General features: G+C 46.5%; 1 protein-coding gene across 1 annotated transcript in view; it reads left to right on the top strand.

Moving 5' to 3' along the window:
• The window catches only part of SDCCAG8 (SHH signaling and ciliogenesis regulator SDCCAG8), a 1,463,224-nt gene that overhangs the window by 61,769 nt on the left and 1,375,387 nt on the right, over positions 1-26,068 (top strand). The window contains exon 2 of the mRNA XM_078648583.1: positions 5,395-5,556. Coding sequence (XP_078504709.1) covers positions 5,395-5,556 — 162 coding nt within the window. The remainder of the gene's footprint in view (positions 1-5,394; positions 5,557-26,068) is intronic.

The following is a 26,068-nucleotide window of genomic DNA, read 5'->3' as shown; positions in this document are numbered from 1 at the left end:
CCCCCCCCCCCCCCCCACCACAGAGCGCGTCTAGCTCCTCCCGTTGGCTGCTGCTGCTCCTGGCACCATCTGGCCAATTTCATGGCCGCGCGGCGCCGCTCACTTTCATTTTCTTTCAGCGTGTCACTTTTTCCCCCTCCCGCGATCACTTGTAAGTCAGTCTCCTGGTTATTACCGACCTGCCCAAATACAGCATCTAGTGCACATTTAATCCCGCCCACACCCTGACACTCGCCAACCTGCGAATGGACGCTTCCCCTGAAAAGCATCAGGTGCTAGGAGCGTTCGTCAACAAAACCCAAGACTGCAGCTCCCTGCTTGCGGTTATGTGCACTGAATGGCGGCTAGCACCTCCCGTCCCAAGTGCACCACTTCCATTTAAAGTTCACACTGAGTCTTTTAATTCTAAGCACCACGGCTGGCCCCTCCCTACAGTATCTCAGTAGGCATCACCCACTTGCAGATCAAACTGAAAGCTTATTGAAAAGCCAAGAACACACTGGCACTGCAGTTAAAGCTCGATTCTTAGGTGTTACTGTACCGCCTATACCCCAGATAAGGCTCACTCTATTAATGAAGGAACCATAACCTGTAGCCTAGTTTAAACCTCCACTGGCTACATCGCCGACAGACAACAGCCAGGCAAACTTTAATGCAGCGTGTGTTTTACTAGCTCCTTATCTGTTCAGACCAACTCTGGCGGCGAGGACCAGTCCTTTACCAGTTGTCAATATGGTTTCCACGGCAGAAGGTAGAATACAGATTCAACAAGCATTAAAAACGCACAAACGCAATCCCTTGTTTTATTTGTTGTTTTTGCCTTCCCACCATTCAAGCACAAATGCATCGTTTCCCTTCCCCCACCCTTTCCGAGTGTATCAAGTTAGGCAGCAAGTGGCCCGGACACCCACTCAGCCTGGGATCACTTTCAAGGTGCTCAGCCGCCCGCTGGAATGTTTACTGACGGATGTGGGCTCCAATCTCCTACAGCACAGACATCGCCGAGGGGCATCAGGGAGCGTATATAATTTTTTTCTATAATTGTTGCAAGTAAAAATAGTACAAACGCGGTATTTCCCTTCCGTTGCTGCTTCTTTTTAATTTTGGCTGAATTGTTGCAAGTAAAAATAGTACAAACGCAACATTTCCCTTCCGTTGCTGCTTCTTTTTAATTTTGGCTTTCCCTCTTTCCGCTTCACGTTAGGAGCCCTCCTCCCACCCTCCCGCCCTCCAAGCACAAACGCAGCTTTGGGGTTTTCAACACACATGTACATGCTGATGTGGCGCTGCTACAGTTGTATTACACTACATTCTCAATGCCCTCCACTCTTGGTAGAGCTGCACCTCTTGTGTGACAAGAGGTGTGTGTGCACATGAGGCAGTGTGAACCCAAGTGACAGCGACTTTAATTAAGGATCTCCCGTAAGCAATTTCATTCCACTCTTGGTAGAGCTGCGCCTCGTGTGTAACAAGAGGTGTGTGTGCATCTGAGGCAGTGCAAACCCAAGTGACAGAGACATTAATTAAAGATTTCCCATAAGTAATCTCATCATCAGCCATGCTTCTCCAGTTTTGGTGTTTGTGCGTATCGCTGTGAGTCACTGTGTCTGTTTAAAATTGTCTGTCAGTGCGCACTGGCTTTTATTTGTATTGTCTGCTGTGTGCTTAGTGTATATATCTGTGTTGCTGGGTCTGTTTGCAGCGGCATTTCACTGTCACTCACACTTACACATAGCTGTTTGCCCATGTGTTGTGCGTGTTCCCATGTGCCTCTTTGTTTTCTTTTCACTTCTAGAGAATTGTCTGTTTATTGTGTGCCTGTTTCCATGAGTCGCACCTTCACACTGATTACCTGTCTTCATCTGTGTGTGTGTTCATCTCTTTGAGGATCTAGCTTGTGCCGGTGGTGTGTCTGTCAACACGCTGGATCATCTGTTCATTTCTTTGTGTGTCTTGGCGCGATCAACAAACCAAGACTGCTCTTCAGCAGCCTCTGCCTCATAGAATGAGCCGTGTTTACAGAATGTTGATCATTATACCCACGCGCTAAATTACACACAGCAGGAATTAACACATCTCGGCAAGGACGAGCAACATCCTGTGATTCTGGGCAAATCACTTAATCTCCCCGTGCCTAATAAAAACAAGCATTGGCATAGCCAATAGGTCTCGCCTTCGGGACCTTATAAGTATTTAGCCATGCAAAAGTTGGTGTTGTTGCACCAAGGATATTGTGCTGCTTAAATAAATTCTTATAAGATCCCAAAAGCGAGACCTATTGGCTATGTCAATGCCTGTTCACTTAAAGTGTCCACAATTGCTGGTATCACACTTTGTGACATAAGAAGGTGCACTTTCATCTAGTACTATTTGCAGATGATTTTGCTGTCTTCACCGGCAAATCAGAAACTATGATTGTAATAGCCGTTGACATAGCTCAACAATTTTGCTTATTCTTCATTTACTCCCTAAACATCGCCAAGAAACAGTTTTTGGTCTCGGACTTTAGTTTTTGCGAAATGCCATGGATAGATCAGGTTGTGACTTGCATGGGCTTAAAGTGTAACTTCCAAATCATGGATCTTTGCTCGTAGGCATTCAGGTGATTGTGTATGGTCCCTGAGATGGAATCCTGTATTGCCATCTCATCTTCCATATTGCATTGTTGCTTCTTGATTGCAGTTAACTGGGAGTTGACTGCAGAGATTTATAGATCAACCCAGTCTTCTCTCAATGGGGCCTTAATAATGTCCATTTGTTGTTTGCTTTTATATTATAAATCTCATCAATGAGCTCTGCATTCAATTTATCTAGCTTAATGATTCGGGCAATAGATTTGTTTTTCCACGGCTCATATTTTCCTTTAATGAATTAGCCAGCCTTTATATACATTTTTCTGGCCTGACATTATTCACTGGATCATCCATTTTCTCTCTAAGCGATCCACTGTTAGCAACACCTTCCATTTTCATGTGTGTTGTGGCTCCTTTTACCAATCTTGACAGACGGTATTCTTTTGCTAGCGTTTTCTCCTTTGATGATGTGTACAAAAGCTGTGCTGCCTTTTCTTCATGGTGTGTTTAAGAAAGGTTCTGTATGCAGTAATGGAGAGCATGGGTGCTTACTAACTCACATGCAGTCCTCTTATCTGGCCACTCCTTCGCTGTGTGAGCTATTAAACGTATTAGGACTAGTTCTACTTCAAAGATATCCATAACCAGACTCAAAATAGATATCTGCATATGCTACAAGACCTGAAGGCTCACAGGCTTTTGATTTTTCTTGGCTCTGGAAGAGTATGACTGTTTTGGCAGCTTTTTGACAACTTAGTGTTCAATGCCTGTAGTGAGTGAAAAAGGGGTCTAGAAAGTCAACTGGCTGCAGAAGGCTAGGACTGTAGAGCCTCTGTAGAAAGGTGGTTTATGTCTGAATAGTTATCTACTCTGGACCAGGAGGTGGTGGTTGAAACTGTCAAGCTCAATATCTTGTATGCAGGTTTCTGTGTTTCTTAATACATCTAAACCATATTAAGCCTTTCAACGCTCTCCACCATACTTTATTTCTCCTTCTACCTGCTATCTTGTTAAAGGTGTCCACTCCTCATCCTCTTCCTAAGTAGCAATATCTATTTCTAAAATCTGACTGGTTGCAACTTGTTTATAATAATTCAAGTACGATAAGTAGAGTTGTAGTTTCTAGCCGCTGCCCTCCTGTTGGTCCTCTGGAAATACTGTAACCACATCACCTTTCCCAGGAGTGGTGCTCTAGCAGAGCCAATTTTGTACCTCGAGCTACTCCAGCAAGTATAAGGTTCAGTGGCTTTTCTGATACTTTCTCTAAAGAACTGGAAGAGTTTGAAGTACTGGAGGACGCCAGAGTGGTCATCTATTGCTGGAAAAAATAAGGGATCTCTCCCTCAATGCTCATTAGTGCTAGAAGCAGAGAATTTTTCTGAAAAAGAAGTTCAGTAGAGTTTCCATGGCTTCCAAGCTACGTGCTTGCCACAGCGCCTCTCTGATCAGGGTCTTAAGGCGTATTTTGGACACACATCCTTGCTGCGATGTCTCCCCGGGCTCATTTGTAGCGTATTCTCTGGGCACTTTGAACGTTTAGGACTTTGACCTGCACCATGTTTCTTGGGATTCCCAAGCCTGCTTAAAAGACAAACCTTATTGAAAGCATAGGCATTTTAGATCTACCCATCTCTTGTCAGCCAGCCACTTTGCCTAGAGTCCAGCCCAGGCAGATCATTGAAATACTGCACTGGCACCTCTGGCAGCAAGCTTTCCTTCTATGAAGTCTAGATGAAGATACTTAAGGGATGTTGCAGCTAAGCAGGCAAACAGAAAAATTAGCTTGGCGCCAGGTAGTTCATATCAAAAGCAATCAAAAAGCAATTAGACCTCTTTCCTCTGTTTTCTTCAGAGGCTTGATTTCTACATGCTTGTCTGCCTCGCCCATCTAGTAGCTGTTTTTTCCCCGTCTTACAACTTCATTCGTTCCCATTTAGCCATGTCATGCTGAGGCATGAGCTCGAGGAGCTTGGTCATTACCTTAACAACGGCTGTACTGAATCTCATAAAACCCCCAGACCCATCTAATTTAATTATATTAGATTTTAGATCAGCACACCTTGGAAGGCAGTTGCACGTGTGTGGTTCTTACCCAAGCAGGCTAATTTCTTTGGGTTACCTTCTAATCAATTTTTAGCTTTTGGCTCCATGTACTACAACTACTTCCAGTCTGTAATATGCCTGTCTCCCCTCGATAAGTTTTTATGATTGACCCTAGTAGTAATCAATGTTATTTCCACCTCTAGTTCATCCCAGTCCCATATTTTTAGGATTATGTGGAGTCTTGCGACAGGGGAGTCGCTTTCGGCATGTGACAGAAGAACATTCATGGACAATGCAGGTTTTTTTTTAATAAAATGAGAAACTGAGAGTTGAATAAGAATACAGTTTGTGGTTGACTTTTCGGTAACGAGTGTTCTTTTCTTGTCTGTCAGTTATTTTATATAGGTATTTATGTAACATCAGCACCTTGGTTATGGATGTGTCTTTAGAGTTTGGTATGAAAACGTGGGAGCTTGTGAGGAAGCAAATACAAAGCGAAATGATGGATTGACAAAAGTTTGATTGATTTACTTGAGGTATTTTTATATTTATGAAGCGCTCCGTAAAACTCAGAAGTGTGTACTGGATACTGGGGAGTAGCAGGTTGAAACTGAGATGAGAAATTTTAAGTCTGGGATACAGACAAGAGTTGTTCTATCCCTCGCAATGTTTAAAGGACCCCATCAAATAATCTTACTTCCCTGCTGCCTTACTGCGCAGGAAGTCTAACCCAATACATGTTTATCTGTTATTAATTCTGTTTCAAATACTTTTTCAGAACGGGCAAACAGAAGTATCCAGCAGCTGAAAGACGCCCTGGAGGACTCGAGCTCCACTGCCGAAAGAGGATCTACCCCTCCTCAAAGGCCGGTGGCCACTGTAATGGAGCAAGGATGTGGCACAGCCCAGGCCTTGCAGGAACTTCAGCACAGCCATGCAGGTAACAAATGGAACTGTTTTAATTTTGAAGTTCGTACACCTATCAGCTCTAGGGTATTAACAAAATGTATAAAATAAGTGAATCATATTTGGTGTTCTATGCATGTCTAGAAAACCAGTTTACTATAGTCTACTGTTAGTCTAGTTTTGATTTAATTACTGCTAAAGCACTAGTCAGTGCTGGGCTGAAGCAGGAAGTTCAATCCAAATGGGGCAGTTGTCTCCTTGTATCATAAATAACATTATGTTAGATGTTAAGCAGCTACAGTCAGTTTTGCATACAAATTCAAGTACTTTTAATTAAGAAAGAGGTAGCATGCATATATAACATTTACACAAATGTCAACCTTACTGAATACAGTCAATTCCGAGCATGTTTTTACTCGTGTTTTTATTGGAAGATCTTGAAACATAGCGTGCAGTAGCACATGCTAATGAGAAGGCAGAACTAATGACCTTCCCTAATAAGTTCCCCTTTTGGAAATAGTTGTACTAAAGTCTATCATTACCACATCTCTGTACATATATATTCCGGCAATTTGACATGTTGAGCTAAACAGGAACAGTGCAGTATGAAAGCTCACTCACAAGTTGCATCAACATATCTTAATACATTTATCAGTCAGTTATGGTTCTGTGCCAACAAATGTCTGCAGAAAGTTTTCCTAAATGTGTGCAGAAAATCAACTGTGTATCCTGGACTTTATTTCAGAAAGATCTTAATTTAGATAAAGGTCATTCATTTGTACTGTCCTGTTATTTTCGGTCTTCTCCAGCTAAGACATCAAAAATTGACTCACTAGCCAAGCAGAGGAATTTCAAACAAATGCCGTGAGTGCCGAAAGATGGGTGTTTGAGATCTTGGCGTGCCCTAAACAGTTTGAAAAGATTTGAGGTCCATGGAAAGAACTCTGAGGTTTTATATAAATGATGGGTGAAGACGTAGGCAGGATCTAGTGAATCACACTGATGTCTCTATACCAGTTCCAGTTGTACAGGGGCCAGATGAGACATATACAAATAAAATGATGTTTTTGTGAAACGCATAAGAACTAACGGGGAATGTGTTTCCATAATGTATAATTGATGATTCGATATTTATGCCCATCAAATTATAAAATGGTAAAACAAGAAAAACAAATTGAATCCCTAATGGCTGAGAGGCAGGGTGTTGCCTGACAGGTAAAAGCTAGACTGAAATGCAAGATTTAAATTTATTGAATAGTTCTTCCAAGTCTGCTCCTCATCCGTGCAGCTTTTACTTTAATACTTTAAATATTACTTCGCTAGTCATCACTCCCGTTTGTACACACAGAAGGAATGTGAGTTAATATTGCTTAGAGAAAACAAGCCATACATCTAATAAAACGGGATGTGGGGGAAGGGCCCAGAGTCAAGTGCAAGATTGTTGTAAATGTGTTGTTTGGCAACTTCTCACCCATTGCCGGGGAAAAATACACGCCTGGCTAGACTGGAGCTCTGGACAGAGGAAATTAATTGTGTCTAAATCATATCTATTGGTAAGGCGATGGAGTGCCCAAGAAGCCGCTGTTTGACAGTGGAGGCTTGGAGAATGTCCGTGTCCTACGCTGAAGGAACACAAAATGGTGGCAACGTTGCAAAGCCTTGCGACATAGCTTGGAGCATGGCCGCCCAAGATGGATGTGGATGCATAGGATTGAGCACCTTCCAGTGGTCGGCGAGTGCTGCTTCAGTTAAACGTGGAGGTGTGAACCCAGAACCCACCAAGGTATCTAGAAACTGCAAACAGCAATAGTCTTTTCAGCCTGTGCAGAAACCAGGGATGGTGAGTCCTGTAAAAGCTGTAATGCCCAGGAAGGATTAATGGCCAACATAGAGAAGGCTGCTTGACAGCATAGACCTGAAGAGAGACATTTCACTGCAGCCTCCCTGGGGAGTGGGCTGAGACGGAAAGAGTACTGGCGGTGGAGCACAGTCTTGAAGAGGTTGTGGAGGCGTAGGCCCTGCTGGAGCAGCTATGGTTTGAAGAGATCAGCTACGAGGTGAGTCTGGCGACATTTGGAGTGCAGTAGGCCTCGGGTTCCAGTGGATGGTGGCCCCCTGGGCGGAACCTGGTAGCCCACAGGGCAGAACCTGGTAGATTGGGAGGTTCGGGCAGCAGGCCTTTAAGAGAGCCAAAGGATTTGTGGATTGTACCCCCTAAGGTGCAGAATGAAGTGGAAGTGACCACCTATTGCGATGAGGCGGAAGGATCAGTGAGGATTCAGCTTGTCAATAAAAATTTGCAGGTGGGGCACGACTATCATAAATCCTGCAGAGAAGTGAGAGTAACACTGGGGACCTGAAAGAAAGTGACTCCACTAAACAAAACATTACCAAGCCGCCACACCCAAAAGTAGCAAATTCTGGAGACATAAAGCTTTTCAAACATATATTTATTTATATTTATTTATTAGTATATTTGTATAGCGCTTTACTGTCACCCCAAGGGCATTCTGGCGCTTGAGATCACTATCAGCAACAGAACAACAACTTACACTGCCCTAGGGAACAAGTGGGTCTTCAACTCTTTTTTAAATGGTAGAAGGTCCTTTTGACCTCGTAAAAGAAGTGGCAGAGAGTTCCAGAGTTTAGCCGCTGCAACACTAAACGAGCGTCCACCCATCCTCACTCTCTGGAATCTCGGTACCACCACCACCAGCCACGCAGAAGAGAAGCGCAAGCAGCGCGTGGAGGAATACCAGGAAAACATATTCTGCAGTGGGACCGGGCCCTGTCCATGTAAGGCCTTAAACACCAGACAGGCAGCTTTGTACTGAACACGTAGATGGACCGGCAACCAATGTAAGTCCCGGAGAGCAGCGGTGGAAGAGCTGAAATTAGGGCGAGAGAGAGCCAGCTTGGCCGCCATATTCTGCACCCGTTGCAGTTTACAAAGCAACGTTTTAGGGGCTTCCAGAAGTAGAGCGTTACAATAGTCTAAACGACTTAGGATGGTCCCACGCACTACTTCTGGTCTAGACTGTTCAGGTAAAAGGGGCAAAACTTTGCGGAGCATGCGCAGCAGCATCATGCACGTAGCCGTGGTCTTATTTACATGCATATCCAGCTGCAAGTTAGGCCCAAAAGTAACCCCTAAGTTACGGGCAGACTCAGCGGCTGACACTGTCTCAGAAAAGGTCGAGGGCCAAAAATTGTCAGGGAGTGAACGCGGTATTTTATCAGAAGAACAGTAAAGCACCTCCGTTTTTTTACTATTAAACTGAAGGGAGTTAGATCGGAGCCAGTCAGCTGTAGCTGCCATACAGCGATGGAATGTTTTCAACGGGACCGAGTTGTTACCTTCCAGGGAAAAGACCAATTGGGTATCGTCAGCATAATTAAATGCTGAGATAACGAAGGATTTGATCAGATGGACCAGAGGGCGAAGGTAAAGGTTGAAGAGTATTGGGCTGATGGCCGAGCCCTGTGGTACCCCCTGCCCCACATTCTTCACCTCCGATCTAAATGGAGGCAGCGCCACCACCTGCCGTCGGTTGTTCAAATAAGAGACCAACCAGTCCCTTGCCAGCCCGGTGACCCCGCACTCTTCCAGTCTCCTGATGAGGGTAGAATGGCAGACCGTGTCGAACGCGGCCGACATGTCGAGCAGCACTAAGAAGGCTGCCCGGCCCGTGTCGACCCGCGAACGAAGATTGTCCAACACGGCCACCAGCGCAGATTCAGTCCCATGCGCTGGACGAAAGCCAAACTGTGCCTCATCAAACCAGGTGTTCTCTTCCAGGAAACCAGACAGGGCGCGGGTCACTAGCTTCTCCATGATTTTGATAGGGAACGGCAGCAAGGAAATGGGTCTGTAATTAGACAGGCAGGCAGGGTCCAATGTGGGTTTCTTTAAAAGAGGTGACACCACTGCCAGCTTCCAGCACTCAGGAACAATTGCAGTGTCAAAGGACTGGAGGCAGATGGAATGCAAGGGCTGGAAAAGTTCCTCTTGGAACACCTTCCAGAACTTAGGAGGCAGTGGGTCCAAGGGGGAACCCGATGACACACTTAGTGCCAATTTACAAAAGTCCTCATAGGACGGGCTAGTGAAGCAACAAAGCTTGGGTCGGTTGGAGTGGACCACCAAGGCTTCCAAGCTGCGAGAGCAACAGCTCAGCTGGGGTCGACTGGGCCCACCGTCCGGAGCTCCCAGACTGAGAGAGGAACTGCCCGGCTGGGGTCGACTGGGCGCAGCATCCGGAGCTCCCAGACTGAGAAAAGAACTGCCCAGCTGGGGTCGACTGGGCGCAACGTCCGGAGCTCCCAGGCTGAGAAGAGAACCACCCAGCTGGGGTCGACTGGACTCAGCGTCCGGAGCTCCCAGGCTGAGAAGAGAACTACCCAGCTGGGGTCGACTGGACGCAGCGTCCGGAGCTCCCAGACTGAGAGAGGGACCATCCAGCTGGGGTCGACTGGGCAAAACATCCGGAGCTCCCGGACTGAGAGAAGAACCCTCCAGTTGGAGTCGACTGGGCAGAACGTCTAGAGCACCCAGACTGAGAGGAGGATCCTACAACTGGGGTCGACTGGACGAGGCGTCCGGAGCTCCCAAGCAGGGAGTCATGTGACTCTGCTGGGGTCGACTGGACAAGACGTCCGGAGCTCCCAGATCAGAGGAGGACGATGCTGGGCAATTTAGTCCCTCCAAAATCGTGAGGATCTTCTCTTCAAAGGCGTTTGCCAGAGACTCACATAGAGCCTGCGATGCGGGGACCTTATTTGCCGCGCAGGTAGGATGCGTCAGGTCGTTGACGATTTTAAACAGCGCCTGAGATTTGTTAGGGGCCTGGTTCAAGGCGGATTCCAGGTAGGCCGCTTTCGCACACTTAATCTGCGCTTTATATTCCTGGAGAGACTGCCTGAAGGAGGCCTTCGCTATATCCGAATAGTCCTTCCTCCAGGCTCTCTCAGCTCGTCTGCAGCAGAGCTTCAACTGACGCAGATCATTCGTGTACCAGAGGCATGCCCGATTCAATCTTTCCCTAGACCTCCGGAGGGGGGCCGCCTTATCCAAGGAATACGAGATATGCCGGCACATCAAAGTATAGCTCTCCTCCACATTATCTCCCAGGGTGAAATTTCCTGGTAATAAAGTAGGCAGAGCTGGAGAGTTTAACAGCCGGGACCAAGGTCTACCCATTTTAGCATGACTAGAACCGGAAGCCACCGAGAAGTTGGTGCCCAGACATAGAGAGAAGGCAACTAAAGCATGATCCGTCCAGTACTGGCAGAGAATATCGTGCACCGTTACCTGTTGTGTGTCGGCAAACACTAAATCCAGGACATGGCCCTGTCGGTGCGTGGCCGAGAGGACAAGCTGCTGCAACTGAATGTCGTTGCATGCCTGGCACAGGGTGTTAAACGCACTGTCCTGCGGTCCGCCCGGCCACAAATTGAAGTCCCCAAGGACCATCAGCCGAGAGTGAGTGCTAGAAAGATCATGTAGCAGGTCGATGAGATCAGGGAGGGTGGGGACGTTGCCCGGCGGACGATAACACAAGACACCTGAGCATAAGATCCCCTCATGTCCATTAAAGGAGAACCCCATCAGCTCAAAGCCCGGCACCTCTCTGATCTTAAGCTGAGATAGAGCTAGCGTCTCCCTGTATATAAATTCAATTCCACCGCCCCTATTCAGTAGGGGAGGAGTATGGTTGATTTTAAATCCCGGAGGACAAGCCAAGCCTAATTCGACCTCACAGTCCGCCCGAGTCCAGGTTTCCGTTAGGAACAGCACATCAAGCCCCATAGACTCAATTAGAAAGGCAATCTCCGTGTGGTGCCTACAAAGTGACCGAACGTTAAGCAGACCACAGGAGAGCTTTCTGGGTGTAGGCGGACAACTGGCCTGCCGACTAGGGGGCGCCTGGGGCACTCGCAAAGCTAGTAAGTCAGTTCGAGAATAGACTATGCGGGATGTGCACGGAGTGCCAGAGGTAGCGGCCCTAAGCGCGCCCGTTGCGCGAACGGGCGCAAATGGGCTTACCTCTGGCGCACCTCCGGCGTGCCTATGTCGCGCCCGCTGCGCGCCTGCTCATCCATCTTTATATGGTATTACACTGAGCGGAAGTGTACATGGAGAAGTTAATTTATGAATTGGTAAAGAGAAGGGTAGTCAACCTTGAGTCATGTCCTCTTGAGATAGGAGAAACTACAAGAATGTGTTTGAAGCAAGGTGGTGTCCTGCCGAAAGTGACTGGCCCAAAGAAGTATCAGTACAAGGCAGCTCAAAAGCAGAGAAAGTCCTAGCCAGAGCAAAAGGAGGGTAAAAAGACTCCACAGTAAATTACTTCCTGCATTAAGTCAGCAGCCAACACAATGGTATGGATGGCAGTGGTGGGCAGCTAGAGAGGAACAAGCATTTGCAATGCAATAGGTCTCGCATTTGTGAGATTTAGAGCTATTGGCGTTGTAAATGACAATATCTTTTACTTTTGTGTTCTTGTTTGTTGTGGATGTATATGGTGTGGTGTCAAATTATGTGGGTTGCATTGGAATTGTTAGTTGTGGAATTGTGTGGTGTGGTGTGTAGTGTATTTGTATATTTGAAATATGTGGTGTAGTGGATAGATGGATCGAGAGCTGCACAGAATAGATAGAAAGGAAGATAGAGAGGCATAGGTAGTTTGTGCAGGAAGTGGTGTATGAGCTTGAGACAGATAGAGGAGTAGAAAGAGTGTGTGAGAAAGAGCAAAGTGTAGAGCAGGTCACAGACGTATAAAGAGGGAGCGCAAAATAAATGTCACGCCAAAATCAAACCAATATGCGGATTTACCAGCTGAGTGAGGTTTTGCAACGCTGCGTGCCTTCAGATGTGTTATATGAGTTTTAATAAAGATTACACCCTCTGCAATCCTTGTCAAATTAAAGTTCATGGAAAACTATAGATTCCGTATCCTCCAGTAGAATTGCGCCCATCCCATGCGTTGAACTAAGAACATAAATGAATTGCCGGTTACATGGTGTGGGACACTGGCTCCCCGATGTTAGCTTTTCACACTGTAATGAACATTACACTATTACTACTACTATTATTACTACTATTGTCACAACAGACACCCATGTTGTTTTCTGCAGGGAGCTCCTTCCACCATCAACAAATAATAATGAGGAAAAACAGCGCTGAGCAGCCGGCACAGCAGTGCCCCTCATGTTTCAGATGAGGGGGTCACTGCACTATGTAAAAGTCTGCCCTCTTGCGAGGTCTGCCAGCCTGACACGCAGGTCTCACATCTGGCTACTTACATGCCTTACAGCTGCTGACCAACTTCTAAAAAGAAAAAAGTCCAAGTTTCGTGATTTCTGCCGGGTGCCCTGTGTTTGTCTAGTGTTTTATGAAATACAAGCCTCAATTTTGGAAAGTTTATGAATATTTTTTTATTTTCAGTGACGTATGACGTTTTATTTATATGCCAAGTCTTTTATTTCTGTGGATAATGGCGAGATCTGATTAATATTCTCGGGCTCTAGAAGTGACAGGTGCTATAATCTTCTCCCTGGTAGAGTCAGACCGCTGCACAGAGTAACTCTTTTTGCTTGAAAGGGCTAATCCTCTCCTAATGAACAATAAATTACGATTGATCATGAAGTGTCAGGCCAATCACTTCTCCGTTCTGCCCATCGGAGACCAGCTCTCTGCTCACTCGGTGGGTGCTGCTGAGCGCGCTCTCCCTTACTCAAAAGTACCATGAAACAAATAAAAGCCCTTAAAAGTCCCGCTTTTACAGAGAAGACAAACTACTGTTCTAACCCATGTTGCTTCAGTATGCTAGGTTTCCCAGTTTAAAAATAAAACACAAGAGCGTGAACTAATGCTGGGAGACTCTTCCTCTGTCTGCAAAACATTGGTTAGAGTTTATTTATTTTGCACTTTAATGCAGCAAAAGCGCTTTAAAAGAACACATGCTACATTGCACAAGGACAAATTCATTTAACGGAACAGGGCGCTAAGTTGATTTGCCCAGATTCACAGGATGTTTGAGCAAAAAAAAAAAAAACAGTTTGAAGCGTTAACATTCGGCTCTAAATGCAAGTGCAAGAACAAAGTGTCTTGGTGTTTAGAAACGAGAACCGTCACAAATAAAGCACTGCTTGCTCCCCCGAAAGAGGCCCTCGGGTGCTTGGATCAGTGAGGCTTGTGCTATGAACTCTTTCTGTAGCAGGTGTGCTGCTTTCCTTCTGCCTTATGCGTGCACTGAGGAACAAGACTATCCGCACTGTGATCACCGCTTGACATCTGAGATGTCTCCTCAGTGCCATGACCCGTCTGTGGGATGCAAGGACTACTTCCGCACAGTGAGACAGACAATTACTGGCTGGGACGCCCAGGGGGTGTAAGGACATTGTCAAACTGGCCAGGGCTGTCTGTGAGGTACGCAGGCCTCGACGGAGTGAAAGCATTGCCAGGGCCAGGCACTCAGTAGAGAGTGCTGATCAGACTAATATAAACTGGCCGTGGTTTGCACGCGGAAGCAGACAGCGAAAACTGCCTGCAGATGGCAGAGTAGTAAAGGGATGGGGGAAGCATAAACATGAGGGAGGGGGAAAAGCGAGACATGGCCTGGCGGCCGTGAGAAGTGTGAAGTAGGGGGCGGGGGAGTGGATGCCTGAAGTGAAGCTGCTGGCGGCACCACGCTGGGGAAGCAACAGATGGCTGGCTTTGATGTGGTGATGCAATGGGGAAGCCTGTGGGGAAATGCGCGTGCTTGTGTGCTTGTCTTCACGTGAACTGTTGGATATCCGCCTGAAATTCTCCGATGGTTTGAGAACTTTTTTGGCCACTAGACTTCTCCCCTATTTACATTCCTGCGGAATGTCATTGGCTCGACCTAAAAACATGGTGCAGCAAGATCTGTTCACCGGAGAAGACAATGAAAGAAATCACAAAGTTTCCTGAAAGATTTCTTCATGAACATCACAACAGAAATAGGTGTGGTAAAGATAAGCTGAATGAAAATCTAAAGGAGGTGAACAAAGGCATCTCTGAGCTTGGAAACAGAGAGCACTCAATAGAAGAAACATTGGCCAAGCATACCCTTGCCCAGAAAGAAATCATAACTCCAGTTTGATTCCTGGAGAAACAAAATGTACTACTCCAATAGAAGCCAGAAGACTTTGAAGATTTCTCAGGCCGGAAAAACATATGAATAAAGGGAGTCACTTGGCTGGGTGGAGATCTGGACAGAAACTACAGATGTCAAACCTTTTTTGAAAAGTGTCACAGTAGCAATTGTGAAGCATAAGCTTAAGCAATTGTGACGCATAAGCTTAAGTAAGAACAGAGTATACCAGGTGACAATGAGGCAGATGGGAAAGACAACTCCCTTAAATATCATTGAATGCATCCACCCCTTCGAGAAAGAAGAAGGAGCAATGTAATGTACATGTTTTTTTACAGTGAACCTGTCAGGCAGATCATTAGGGCCTATCACTCATCACCCTTCAAAAAAGAGCAGGCTTCCATCCAGCAACTGATTTCCTAAAGATACAGGATATAAAACCCAGATAAGGTTGCCCATTTTGCATCCTATTCAAATGGCGAAATTGTCTATGTTCAAGATCCCTCATAGTGGCTTGCAACATTTTGAATATCGAGGTCTCCATGTCAGGCAACTGGTGCTGCAGAAGGTGCCCTTTAGAAAGTCCTAGCAAGATGCCCAATGCAGGGAGATTATTGAGTGTCTCTAGAAAGTAACTATGACGAGTCCAGAGACCCAAGTGGGCCTTGATGGAGAGAACAGCCAATGAAAGCTTGCAGAACATGCTACCGCAAAGTACACTTCTTACGCAGTGCCATATGAGAGACAAATTTTGAAGATCTGGGCCAGGGGATTGTAAGATGAAATGGTCAGATAATACTGAGTACACCTAAGGTGGGTTGCAGAGTAGCCCCAATAGCGCCTGACACTGGTAGGGCCATGCCACACTACATATTAATCTAGGAGGCAGAGGAAACAAAACCCACTTTGAACTGTCTTCTTTTCAGTTCCAGTACAATCACTGCATCTGGAAAGGATTGTTAGAATTAGATGGAGGTTACTGTTTTAGGAGTGAGAGACTAGAGCTCATGAGAAGGGAAAGGTGGTAGGGTAGTGTCGGGGATGGGGAGTATGGACATGACCGGGGAAGGAAAGGAGAGGTCTCGCATCAGGAACACACAAGCAGATAGATCTAGATGCGGGCCATACGGAGGAAGAATAGGCATATCATACACCATGGTGTTCATAATCACATCCTACAATATTAGAAGGCAAATGCTTGTCCAAAATGCCTATGTAACTTACATGAGCTGTCACAGCTGGGCACAGATTTAGGTCTACTTTTGGAGAACCATGTACTGAGCTGCGACCGATAGTGACTGCTCAAAAGGCTACAGTGTACAGGTTTTGTCCGCAGTGTCCTTCAATATGCTGGGTGGCATTTATATTGAGGTACAGCCTAGGGCTGTTAGTGGAGGAACACAAGCAGGGCAGGGAAGATAGGTGAGTATCAATGGAGGCTTATTGCAATGAATACCTCTGGCTTCTGTGTCCTTGTATGCTGCAAAAAACCCTTCCTGTGAGAAGAGGCCCACGCATTGATAGCCTGTACCTTATAGTGGAGGCTGCTTAAACATGGTCATAAACAGGGTCCTTGGCAAAATGCAAAGCAATTATGGCGGTACCACTAATATTTTATGCCAGTCGAAGATCTGGAAGATGTAGAATTTTTTTTTAAAACATTTTTTATTTGATATTCATACAGTGATTACAGCTCACCGTCTATATCTGCATTTGCCGGCAGCATATGAAAAGCATCCAATTATGCGAATTACACAGCCTTGTTGCCGACATCCCTGAGGCTCGGCGGCGATTTAACCTGTACAGCCATCAGATCCTTATAGTATAGGTCGTAATACTATATCTGCTCCATATCACTGTCAATTAGCAATATCACTATATACAACAATCAACATTACAAAAAGAAAAATCTCCCCAACCGTTACCTCCTGCCTTTGTCGAAATATTCATCACAAGAATGCTAACGTTCGCCTACCCGTGCTATCACTATACATACACCATAGATTCCCCTCCCCACAGTCTAAATGGAGTCTTCTGTACACACTAGGCAGCCGGACCTCATCAGTTTCTCTCCACATACATATACTCTAAAGCAGTTACCACTTCCTTCCGCCATCTCTGGCGAGGTATGGGTCCGAGTCTCCTCTCACTGTGGCAACAAATCCAAAGGGCTCCACCCGGTCACAAAATCACAGAGAGTCCCATCCCATTCAATTGTTGTGCGCTTTATCTCGTATCTCAACTTTTGCCCTAAGCCCCCACACTTGCTTTCTTTCTTTCTCTAGAAAAGTATGGTTGATGTTGTAAATAGATTAAGTAGGCAGCAGGACACGTCTTCAGGTTATGAAGATGGATTTATTAAGTTACATAAAATAACACAGCAGAGCAGTAAACCTCACAGCTGACCAGACCATCAACTGCCAAGGCTGGAATCCTCACACACAAGATAGAACACTCTTAGGTAGTATGGGAGGTAGAGAAGGTAGAGACACTTATAAAGGACTACAGACATCAAGTAGTCATATTGAATGAAGTATACACATACAACAGTTGACTCAGGGTAAAGGTACTGGCTTCCTTTCCAGTGAGCAAGGGGCTCACATGTGAAAGAATCTAGTTAGCTTTATGCTAGGGAAAACAGCCCTGTTACTGAAAGAACATAATAGGAGCAGTATTGGGAAAAATCAGTCTTTTAAACACAGACACTCAAAGCAAAACAACAAGGCAACCTCATTGTCATTCATGACCGGGTGTATAGTGTCACAATGGGGTTTTCATATTTATCAGTGCTTCCCTGACACAAATTTAGGGTCGAAGTAGCAGCGGAGAAAGTAGTCTGCAGAGCTGTTCAGGCAATTGGCGTGAACACGGATGGTTGCAATACTACCACTGGTTGGGTTGTAATGCTACCAATGGTTGGGTTGTATTTGCAATGTTGCTGCTTTCATATGCATTTTTTGTGTTTTATATGCATTTTTTGGTAATCATGTCCAAGTTTTTTAAAACTCATATGGTAATATAAATTAGACTTTTTCCTCTATTAGGAATTGCAGGTACATATTAGTCGTGGTTGTATTTACAGATTGCATCCTCTCTGGTGAATGCCTTTGGATTAAATAAGATTTGGCTTATGGCTCAACTGCTCGATTCTGATTCATTGCCTGCAGAATCAAAGGTGCTGGTTTTCAGGGCCCCCAGAAACTGAAATACCATGAAAGAAGTGACATATGTTTTTGCTTAGAGGTCTTGAAAATCAGTGTCACATTATGCCGTTAGCTGATGAATTCAAGGAGCCTCTAATGTCTACATGAGAAATGTTGATAATCGTTTGTGCTATATACAGATATATTTGAAGATGGCATAAATTGGTATTAGCATTGTTAATGCCAGCGTTTAAGTACAAATAGAAAAAGTAAAGAGAGTGCCGCCAGCCAAATGTATGGACTTTGCAGTAGACAGTTCATGAGCCCCAAAATGGATAACTAGTTAAAAAAGGCAGTTTTGCCACAAATCTTGGTGTCTTTGAGAAGGTTTTATTGGTTTAGGGGCAGCATTTCCTATTCAAGGTTCTGCTTTGCAGGCAGACATTAGCTCTTCACATTTTATAAACATTTTAGATATCGTGATTTTGGTACTTGGCTGATGATTTTCCCATACCCTTGAGAGATATTTGATTTTTAGGGATGGTGATTGACTCAGTTGAATTGTTTTATGTATTGCCTGCTCCAGAAAAGGTTGAAAACGTAGATGTTTTTTTCTGCTCCGGTTCTATTTTAAAGCCTTTTGCAAAGTCGAAATGTTTGCTGGGCCATATGGTATTTTATTAGTTACCAATGCAACAAGAATGCTTATTTTGTCTAGGCAGTTCTCATTACGCAGTAACTTTTGAACTGTTTGCGATATGATCCAAAGCTATTCAATAAAGATTTATCACGGTAATAGTAGGATAAAAGGAAGTCCAAGTTAATAGTGGTTTCTGTGAAATGAAAATCCAGATTACCCTCCTGACATAGGACTCACGCCTGTACCCATTCTAGGAGATTTTCATCTTTGTCATGAAAAGAAGTACAAGGAGTTCTGGTGGTCCAATTTATGTTACGGGAAAAAAGGTAAATACCGAAGTAACAACTTCTTCCTTGTCCTCTTTAGACATGCTCCTTCTATGAAGTCTATTTTATAGGTAACTTTTTCAGCATCTAGTTCTTATAAGTCTTAGCCTTCATCCATGATGAGCTGGAGATCTTTTCCAGAAGTCACAACTCTATTCTTCACTTCTGCTATCATGGTAATTATACTGTAATTGCAGTCAAGCCAACACCTGTGGCACCTCTGAAGCTGCGGCATAAATTAGGTATCCTCCGCACGCCCTGACCCCACCCACTTCACGAACGGTTCCCAAATGTCTATTGGTCTAGCTGCAGCAGGCATTAGGTCCCAATAATTTGTCAGTTGATCCCGACAGTATGTCGCTGCACGCAGCCAACACGCTATCGTAGGGGGCCATCTCTTCTTCAGGTGCATAGCTACCTGCCGTTTAGCCAACAGTAGCAGCATTGCCGTTCATTTGCGTGAGCCCTTTGGTATGTCCAATACAAATCCCATTAGTGCTATCAATGGGGTAAGGTGTATTTGTACCCCTGTGATATCCACAATTTGCCTACCCACTTCATTCCAATATTGCGCTATTGATCCACAATTCCAAGCCAGGTGTGTGAATGTTGCACCTTGCGAGCTGCATCTCCAACATCTTGTGTCAGGCTGTAGCCATATGCGGTTTAATTGCAGTGGTGTTCTGTAAGTCCTATGTAAAAACTTAAAGTGTATTAGCCGCAACCTATAATTCAGCTATAGCTGTTCTAGCTGCGAGCAACAAAATTGCCACTGCTTGTCTGTTATATTAACCCCTGTGTCCTCCTCCCACTGCGCCTTGGACGTGCTTGTGATTATGGGGGACACGTTCTGTGTCTCACTATATATACGGGTAATCAATTTTCGAGGGATGGATTAGCCAACACGTTTTTCAAGCGCTGCTAGCGTGGGGGATGCCTGCGGGAAGTCAACATATCTAGCTCTACTTGCAGCTCTGATTTGATAATACAATAATGTGTCTGAGGCCGATGGCTGCTGTTGTTTGCACATCTGTTGGAGAGTGATAAACGTGTCGGCAGGATATAAGTCGCTCCCTTTAGTCAGGTCATGTACCTGCGCTCTGAGTGCGGAGGCCCTGTCCACTAATGGTGCCAGGAGTGGATTACCCCCAACGGCATAGATGGAGCATATAGTTCACTGTGACCCGCCCTCTTTGCTATATTCCTCCAGGCCCATTTCGTTGTTTTCACTGTGTTTATTTCATTTTGAGGCCTTTTATATGGTTGGTACACTGCTGTGTTTAATGGGGTAGGCGCAACTCTGTCGAGTTCTATGGCGACGTGTGGTTGGAATGGACTGCGGTGGTGCCAGAAGTGCAAGAATTGTGCCTGTGCACTATATGCATATAACTCAAAGTCCGGGGCCGCTAGCCCTCCCTGAACGAATGGCAGCGTCAACAGGTTCCATGATACCCTTGGTTGCCTACCTGCCCACGTTAGTTAAATTATACTTGTCCTCAGTTTAAAAAAATGACTGTTCAGTGGCATTGGTATATTTACAAATAGGTATAGGAGTTTGGGGAGTATTACCATTTTCGTTATCGCTATGCGACCTATCAGTGATAATGGGAGTCTCTTCCAACATTGGACCTTATTGTCAGTCCAGTCCATGACTCTCCCGTAATTGGCCGACCATATTTCTTGTAAGGAGCGGCTGATCCATATGCCAGGATATCAGGTTGCTCCGTCCTCCCACGCAATAGGGAATTCCGTTTCACATGGGGCTGTGCCATCTGTAAGGGGCACCATTACAGATTTCTCCCAGTTAATTCATATACCAGTGAGGCCGCCAAATCGCACCAGTTCTCTCATGATTACATCCAAGTTTTCACTTGGGTTGACAAGGTAGATTGTCGTGTCGTCAGCATATAAGGATATCAATAGCCCCCGAGACGTAAACCCTATGCTCCGATGTGCATGATGTTGACGGAGCCTGGCCGCCAGCGGCTCAGTAGCAATTGCAAACAGAAGCGGCGAGAGTGGGCACCCCTGTCGCGTCCCTCTCATGATTTTAAATGATTCCGACATTTGTCCATTTACTTTTACTCGCGCCCTCGGTTTATTATAAATTATTTGCATTTGCTTCACAAAGATAGGGCTGAATCCCAGTCGGGGCAAAAGGGCGAAAAGGTATTTCCACTACAGCAAATCAAACGCCTTTGTAGCGTCTAGCAGTGCCGCCACTGCCTGCACCTGTGGGTCCAGATAATGTAATATTCCAAATAATGTCTGCAGGTTATGTGCCGTTGACTGGCCCGGAATAAACCCTGATTGGTCCGGCAGCGCTATTTGTGGCAGCATCGGCTGCAGTCTATTCGCAAGAAGTTTCGCATCTAGATTAATTAAGGACAATGGTCTATAGGATTCTGTCCTAGTAGGATCCTTGTCCGGCTTTAATAACGTGATTATCGTGGCTTCCCTAAGAGTGGGCGGTAACTCGCCTGTCTCCATTGCCTCCATATATACCTATAGCAGATATGGAGCTAGGATATCTGCATATTCTTTATTAAAGGCCGCCGTTAACCCGTCTGCACCTGGGGCTTTGTCTGCTGGCATTCCACTGATTACTTGTCTCACATCTTCGACCGTAATTGGCAACTCCATGTATTCCATTGTTAAACCATGCCAGCGCTATGGTATCTAAGTATTCTTCTATAACGGAACTTGCTGGGTTTGTCTGGGAAGTGTAAAGCTGTGCATAGAATTTGGTCATTGTGTTTAATATGTCTTTTGGTGTTCTGGCCACTTCTCTGCTCTCCGTCTGCAATTCAGTAATGTAATAGACTCCCCTAGGGGCTCGAAGTAAAGCCTGCCAATGTTTTCCCTGCCCTCTCCCCCTCCCCATATCTTCTGGCCTGAGTATGTTTACTTAGGTATGCCGTTTCCCGCTCTGCCTCTAACTTGGACTCTGTCATTTTCGATGTCAACCGCGCTAGTCCTTCAGGTGTGGGGCCCCGTTGGAGATCTCTTTCGGCCTCTCCTATCTCGCGTTCTAGCCTCTGTAAGGCATTTCGTATGTCCCTTAGTACCCCCGTTTTAAGTGCCATGCAACTCCCTCTCATGACCACTTTAAAGGCCTCTCACAGTGTGCCCGGGGAGTCTACGTCCCTTCATTAAGTGCAAAATAGTCCGATATCTTCACTCTTAATTCTTCCCTAAAAACCTGATCTAAGAGCGCTCCCGAGGGGAAGCTCCAGCGAAAGGGTTGGCGATATGGTTTTGGGATCTGCAGGGTTATCAGGGCGGGCGCGTGATCCGATAACGTGCGAGGGCAATGTATGGCATCTGTGATCCAAGCATGAATGTCTTTTTTTTTATGTCCTCATCTCACCTTTCACGTCTCTGCGGGTCTTATGGAGCCGCCTTCATAGTCTGTGGGCCCCACGGCTTACCGCACTCGCTTGTGTCTGAATGTCTCTCGACGTAAGCCAATAATCTAACCTGGCCCAGGCATTTCATTGATATGTCATGCACATGCCCTCTCTAACTGTCGGGTGCAATCTCCTCCATGAGTCTACCAGCCCAGTCTCCTCAATAACGTCCAACAACACTTCAGTCGCATTCGGGTGGTGCTCCCTTATCGCCCCCTGTCTATCCACCTCTGGCGAAAGTACAAGGTTAAAATCCCCTCCCCACAGAATCGCCATGTCACCCGACGTCTGGATCTCCTGACCTAAGTTTTGGAAAAAAGTGGGATCGTCTGTATTAGGGCCATATACGTTTATAATCAGCACTTGGGTGTTATATAGTGTGCCCTGCAACAATATGTACCTCCCTTCTCTGTCTACATATTTGTAGTGTGTCTTCCATTGGAGCCCTCTTCGTATCAGTATTGCCACTCCCCTCGAGTAGTTCAAAAACCCCACCTCCACTATCTCTCCCCATCGCGTATGCTTGAGTGCTCCCGCTGCTGCGGTCGTCAGGTGAGTCTCCTGTAGGAGGCATATATCTATTGCGTGTCTCGTGAGGTAGGAGTGGACCAATCTAACTTTCCGTCGGTCATTCAAACCTCTCACATTCCAAGAAAGGCATTTTAATACTGACATGTAGCTTGCATACAAACTATCAATGAGCAACAGGTGGCGTGTATCTTACAAATGTGATTCAGTAGCAAAGGCATCTGGTTAGGTAGGTAAAACATTTAAAAAAACATTACCCCTGAAACCCCCCCACACCAACCCCCCAATCAGGTTGTGTACTACCCTCCCTTGTCCCCAATGACTGCAAACATTCGGTCCACTGTAGCGGACCATCGGGAATCATCCCAGTGGGGTGAATGAGTTGACTGCAATACTCCCCTGCACTTGTGGCAGGGTGGCCGGGTATCAGACACCCACATCTTAGATCCAATAATGTACATCGTTACATACTGTGACTTATAGCCATCTAAGCGAGTAGTGGAAGACCAGCCCCCCGCCTCCCATCAGCCCCATGAGTTTCAACATATCCCCTTACCGCTTGATTCAGCACATCATAGCATCTCCCCATTTAGTATAAACCACTTATCTGCCTAATTCTCCACCGGCGTCCATGCCTCATTCAATATCACTTAGATGATTTGCAGTCTGCAAGTCGCCGGTCTCTGCTCGCTGTTTGTGGTCCTTGACCATTTGTTTGGCGTACGTCAATGCTGCTTTCGCATCCGTGAAGAAGGCTGGTTTTACAGGCCCCTGTACTCTCGGTTTTGCGTGATATATCAGGGAATATTTGGTTCCTATTTGTTGGAATATCTTCTTGGCCGGCAGGAACTCCCTCCGCGCTGCCTGAACCTGGAGTGTGAAGTCCGGGTATATCGCAATGTTGTTTCCGTGGTACTGTATGTTGCCTCTTTCCCTTGCCTTGTGCAGGATTGTATCGCAATCTCGGTAATTGAGGACTCGGGCCAGTATTGGTCGCGCTGGCGCCCCTGGTTTTGGCCGCGGTCCCAGTGTGCAGTGCGCTCTCTCGATAAGAAACATGGCTGACAAGTCTTGTCCGAATAAGTTTCGATATATAACTCCATGTTTTGAATATCAGTCAATTCCGCAACCCCCGTAATGCGTACATTATTGCGCCTGGACCTGGCTTCCAAATCCTCATCCTTCTGCTGGATAGTGTACAGGATTCCGTCCATGCTACGAATTTTCTTATCCATTTCTGTTTGGCCCTCTTCCGTTTCGGTTACCCTGGTTACCAGAACGCTTACCCTGCCCTCCTGCTTGTCCATTCTTTGCGTGATTCTGTCCATTCTGTCCGCCAAGGAGTCCATCTTGGCGTCCAGTCCCTGGAGGCTGGATTTTAGATCACGAAACATTTCCCAGATATCAACCGCTGACGGTTGTTGGGCTGCAGGGTTGTCCGCGTGGTCTTGCTGACTAGCGTCTCCGTCTGCTCCTTTGGCATTTTTCTTATCAAAAGTTATCTGAGGTTGCCTTGTGTCCGGCTTACCCATTGTGCTCCTGTAGCTCAGTCATAACCAAGTGTCGCAACCAGTAGGCCCTGTGGGCAGCGCCTCAATGCAGCCGGTGTCCTGTGGGCACGACCTCCACCGATATTTTTGGGAAGTTCCTTCCTACGTTTGATGACTGAGCAGTCGCGTAAACGGCTGTGCGCCTGTACTGTGACGTCTCTCCGTCCCCACTTTCTTTCCCACAGGCAGTGCTCTCTGTGAAGAGATCCTCCACCGTTTCCAACGCCAGGGGCTGCCCAAGCGAGTTTGCACACGGTGGTGTCTGCCCCGGGAGATATCTATTAAGGGTCTGCGACGTCTAGGCTGCCAACAGTTCTGCACCACTCTTCCAGGTTCGTTCCCGCTTCACACGGTGCCCAGCAGGTAGAGCGTGTGGCCCCAGGATTCGTCCCACATTCAGTGCTGACAATGACCCCCAAGTCGCTTCACACACTCACTCTGGTGGCGCCTTCAGTCTCGTTTTCCCACAGAGATTGCTTCTTGCCCCACTTCACTGCTGCCCAGGCGTCATTTTGTCCTCAATGACTCCCAGTCCAGTCTCCACTTGTAGTCCGGCTCCGCTATTGCCCGCTCTTAGGTCCTCTTCCAAAGACTCTATGTCTCCACACGCTCTTAGTGGGACTTTCTATTTATCAGCCTGAGAAATGTGAGCATGCCACATTTCCCCGATACATGTATTTGGAGAAGTGTGGCTCACTGGTTAGAGGCGGCAGACCCTGAAGCAGAGGTCAGACCCGGGACCAGGGTTCAATTCCCGACGCGGCAGGGTCTTGAGCCCAAATATCCACGGACTCGATAATTCTCGTTTCGGTGCCTACTCGAGTCACAGGTTCACACTCTGCAGCTCTGAGCATTAGCTTGCTTAATCTCCACTACGGCACCCCGCGTCGGGATGCCTGGCTTTTACCTTGGGGATGCCCAGTACGGGTATCTCACAGGGAAAAACCAGGACGGGTTCCCAAGGCAAGCGCCGAGATGCCTACGGGTGGTCGAGCGCTATATAAGAATGCCTAATAATAATAATAATAATAATTTCACCATAAGGGCTATGTCGTGCAGCAGTGAGCATGACTCTTTGTCTCCGCCCTATGTTTCTAGTGCATTTCGGCGCTCTCCAGTACAATATGCACCATCATGTACTTTTGCCGGCACTTAACTCGCTATGCCGCCGTCGCCTGTCTCCCGGAATGGCTTCCCGCCTCGGCCCCGTCTCCTCGCTGCTCCGTCGGCTTCCTCCCAGGCCTGCGCTCTCGAGCCCCGCTTGCACTCCTACCCGCACCGCTGTTCTTCATCCGAGCCTCCGGAGCCCTGCGCTCTTAGTGCGGCCCCTTTACAACTATCGATTCGTCTCTCAGCGTGTGGCACCACAGGACGCTTCCTTACTTCTCCGGGCGACGCCAAAATTGAGTCCCCGGCTTCCCGCGTCCGTGCACAGGCAGGCCTCACTTGGGTGCAGGAGTCTCTCTGACCGTCTCCGCCGTTTCTCTTCGTCGCCGAGTCTTCTACGGTTGTCGGATCGTGTCCTAGACGGCTGGCAGTGTTTGGATCAGCACTGTGCGCTTTAATACACGGATATATTACGGATTTATTACCCCGGCCGGCGGAGCCGCTCTACAGTGCGGCCATTCCGCTGCACGGCCAAGCCACGCCCATCGAAGATGTAGAATTAATTACATAATGATAGGGAAACTACTCTTACAGATAATCAAAGAAGTGGACCAGGGCCCAAAGATGCTGACAGATCTTGGCAGGTTACATGAACACTCAAGTGGCCTTACAAACAAGGGTGGGTTGCGCCTGATCAAAGCCATGAAGAAAAATACTATAGCA

The sequence above is a fragment of the Lissotriton helveticus genome, chromosome 6, assembly GCF_964261635.1.
Source record: "Lissotriton helveticus chromosome 6, aLisHel1.1, whole genome shotgun sequence".
In the NCBI taxonomy this organism is placed as follows: Eukaryota; Metazoa; Chordata; class Amphibia; order Caudata; family Salamandridae; genus Lissotriton; species Lissotriton helveticus.
This window is presented reverse-complemented; position numbering and strand designations above follow the sequence as displayed.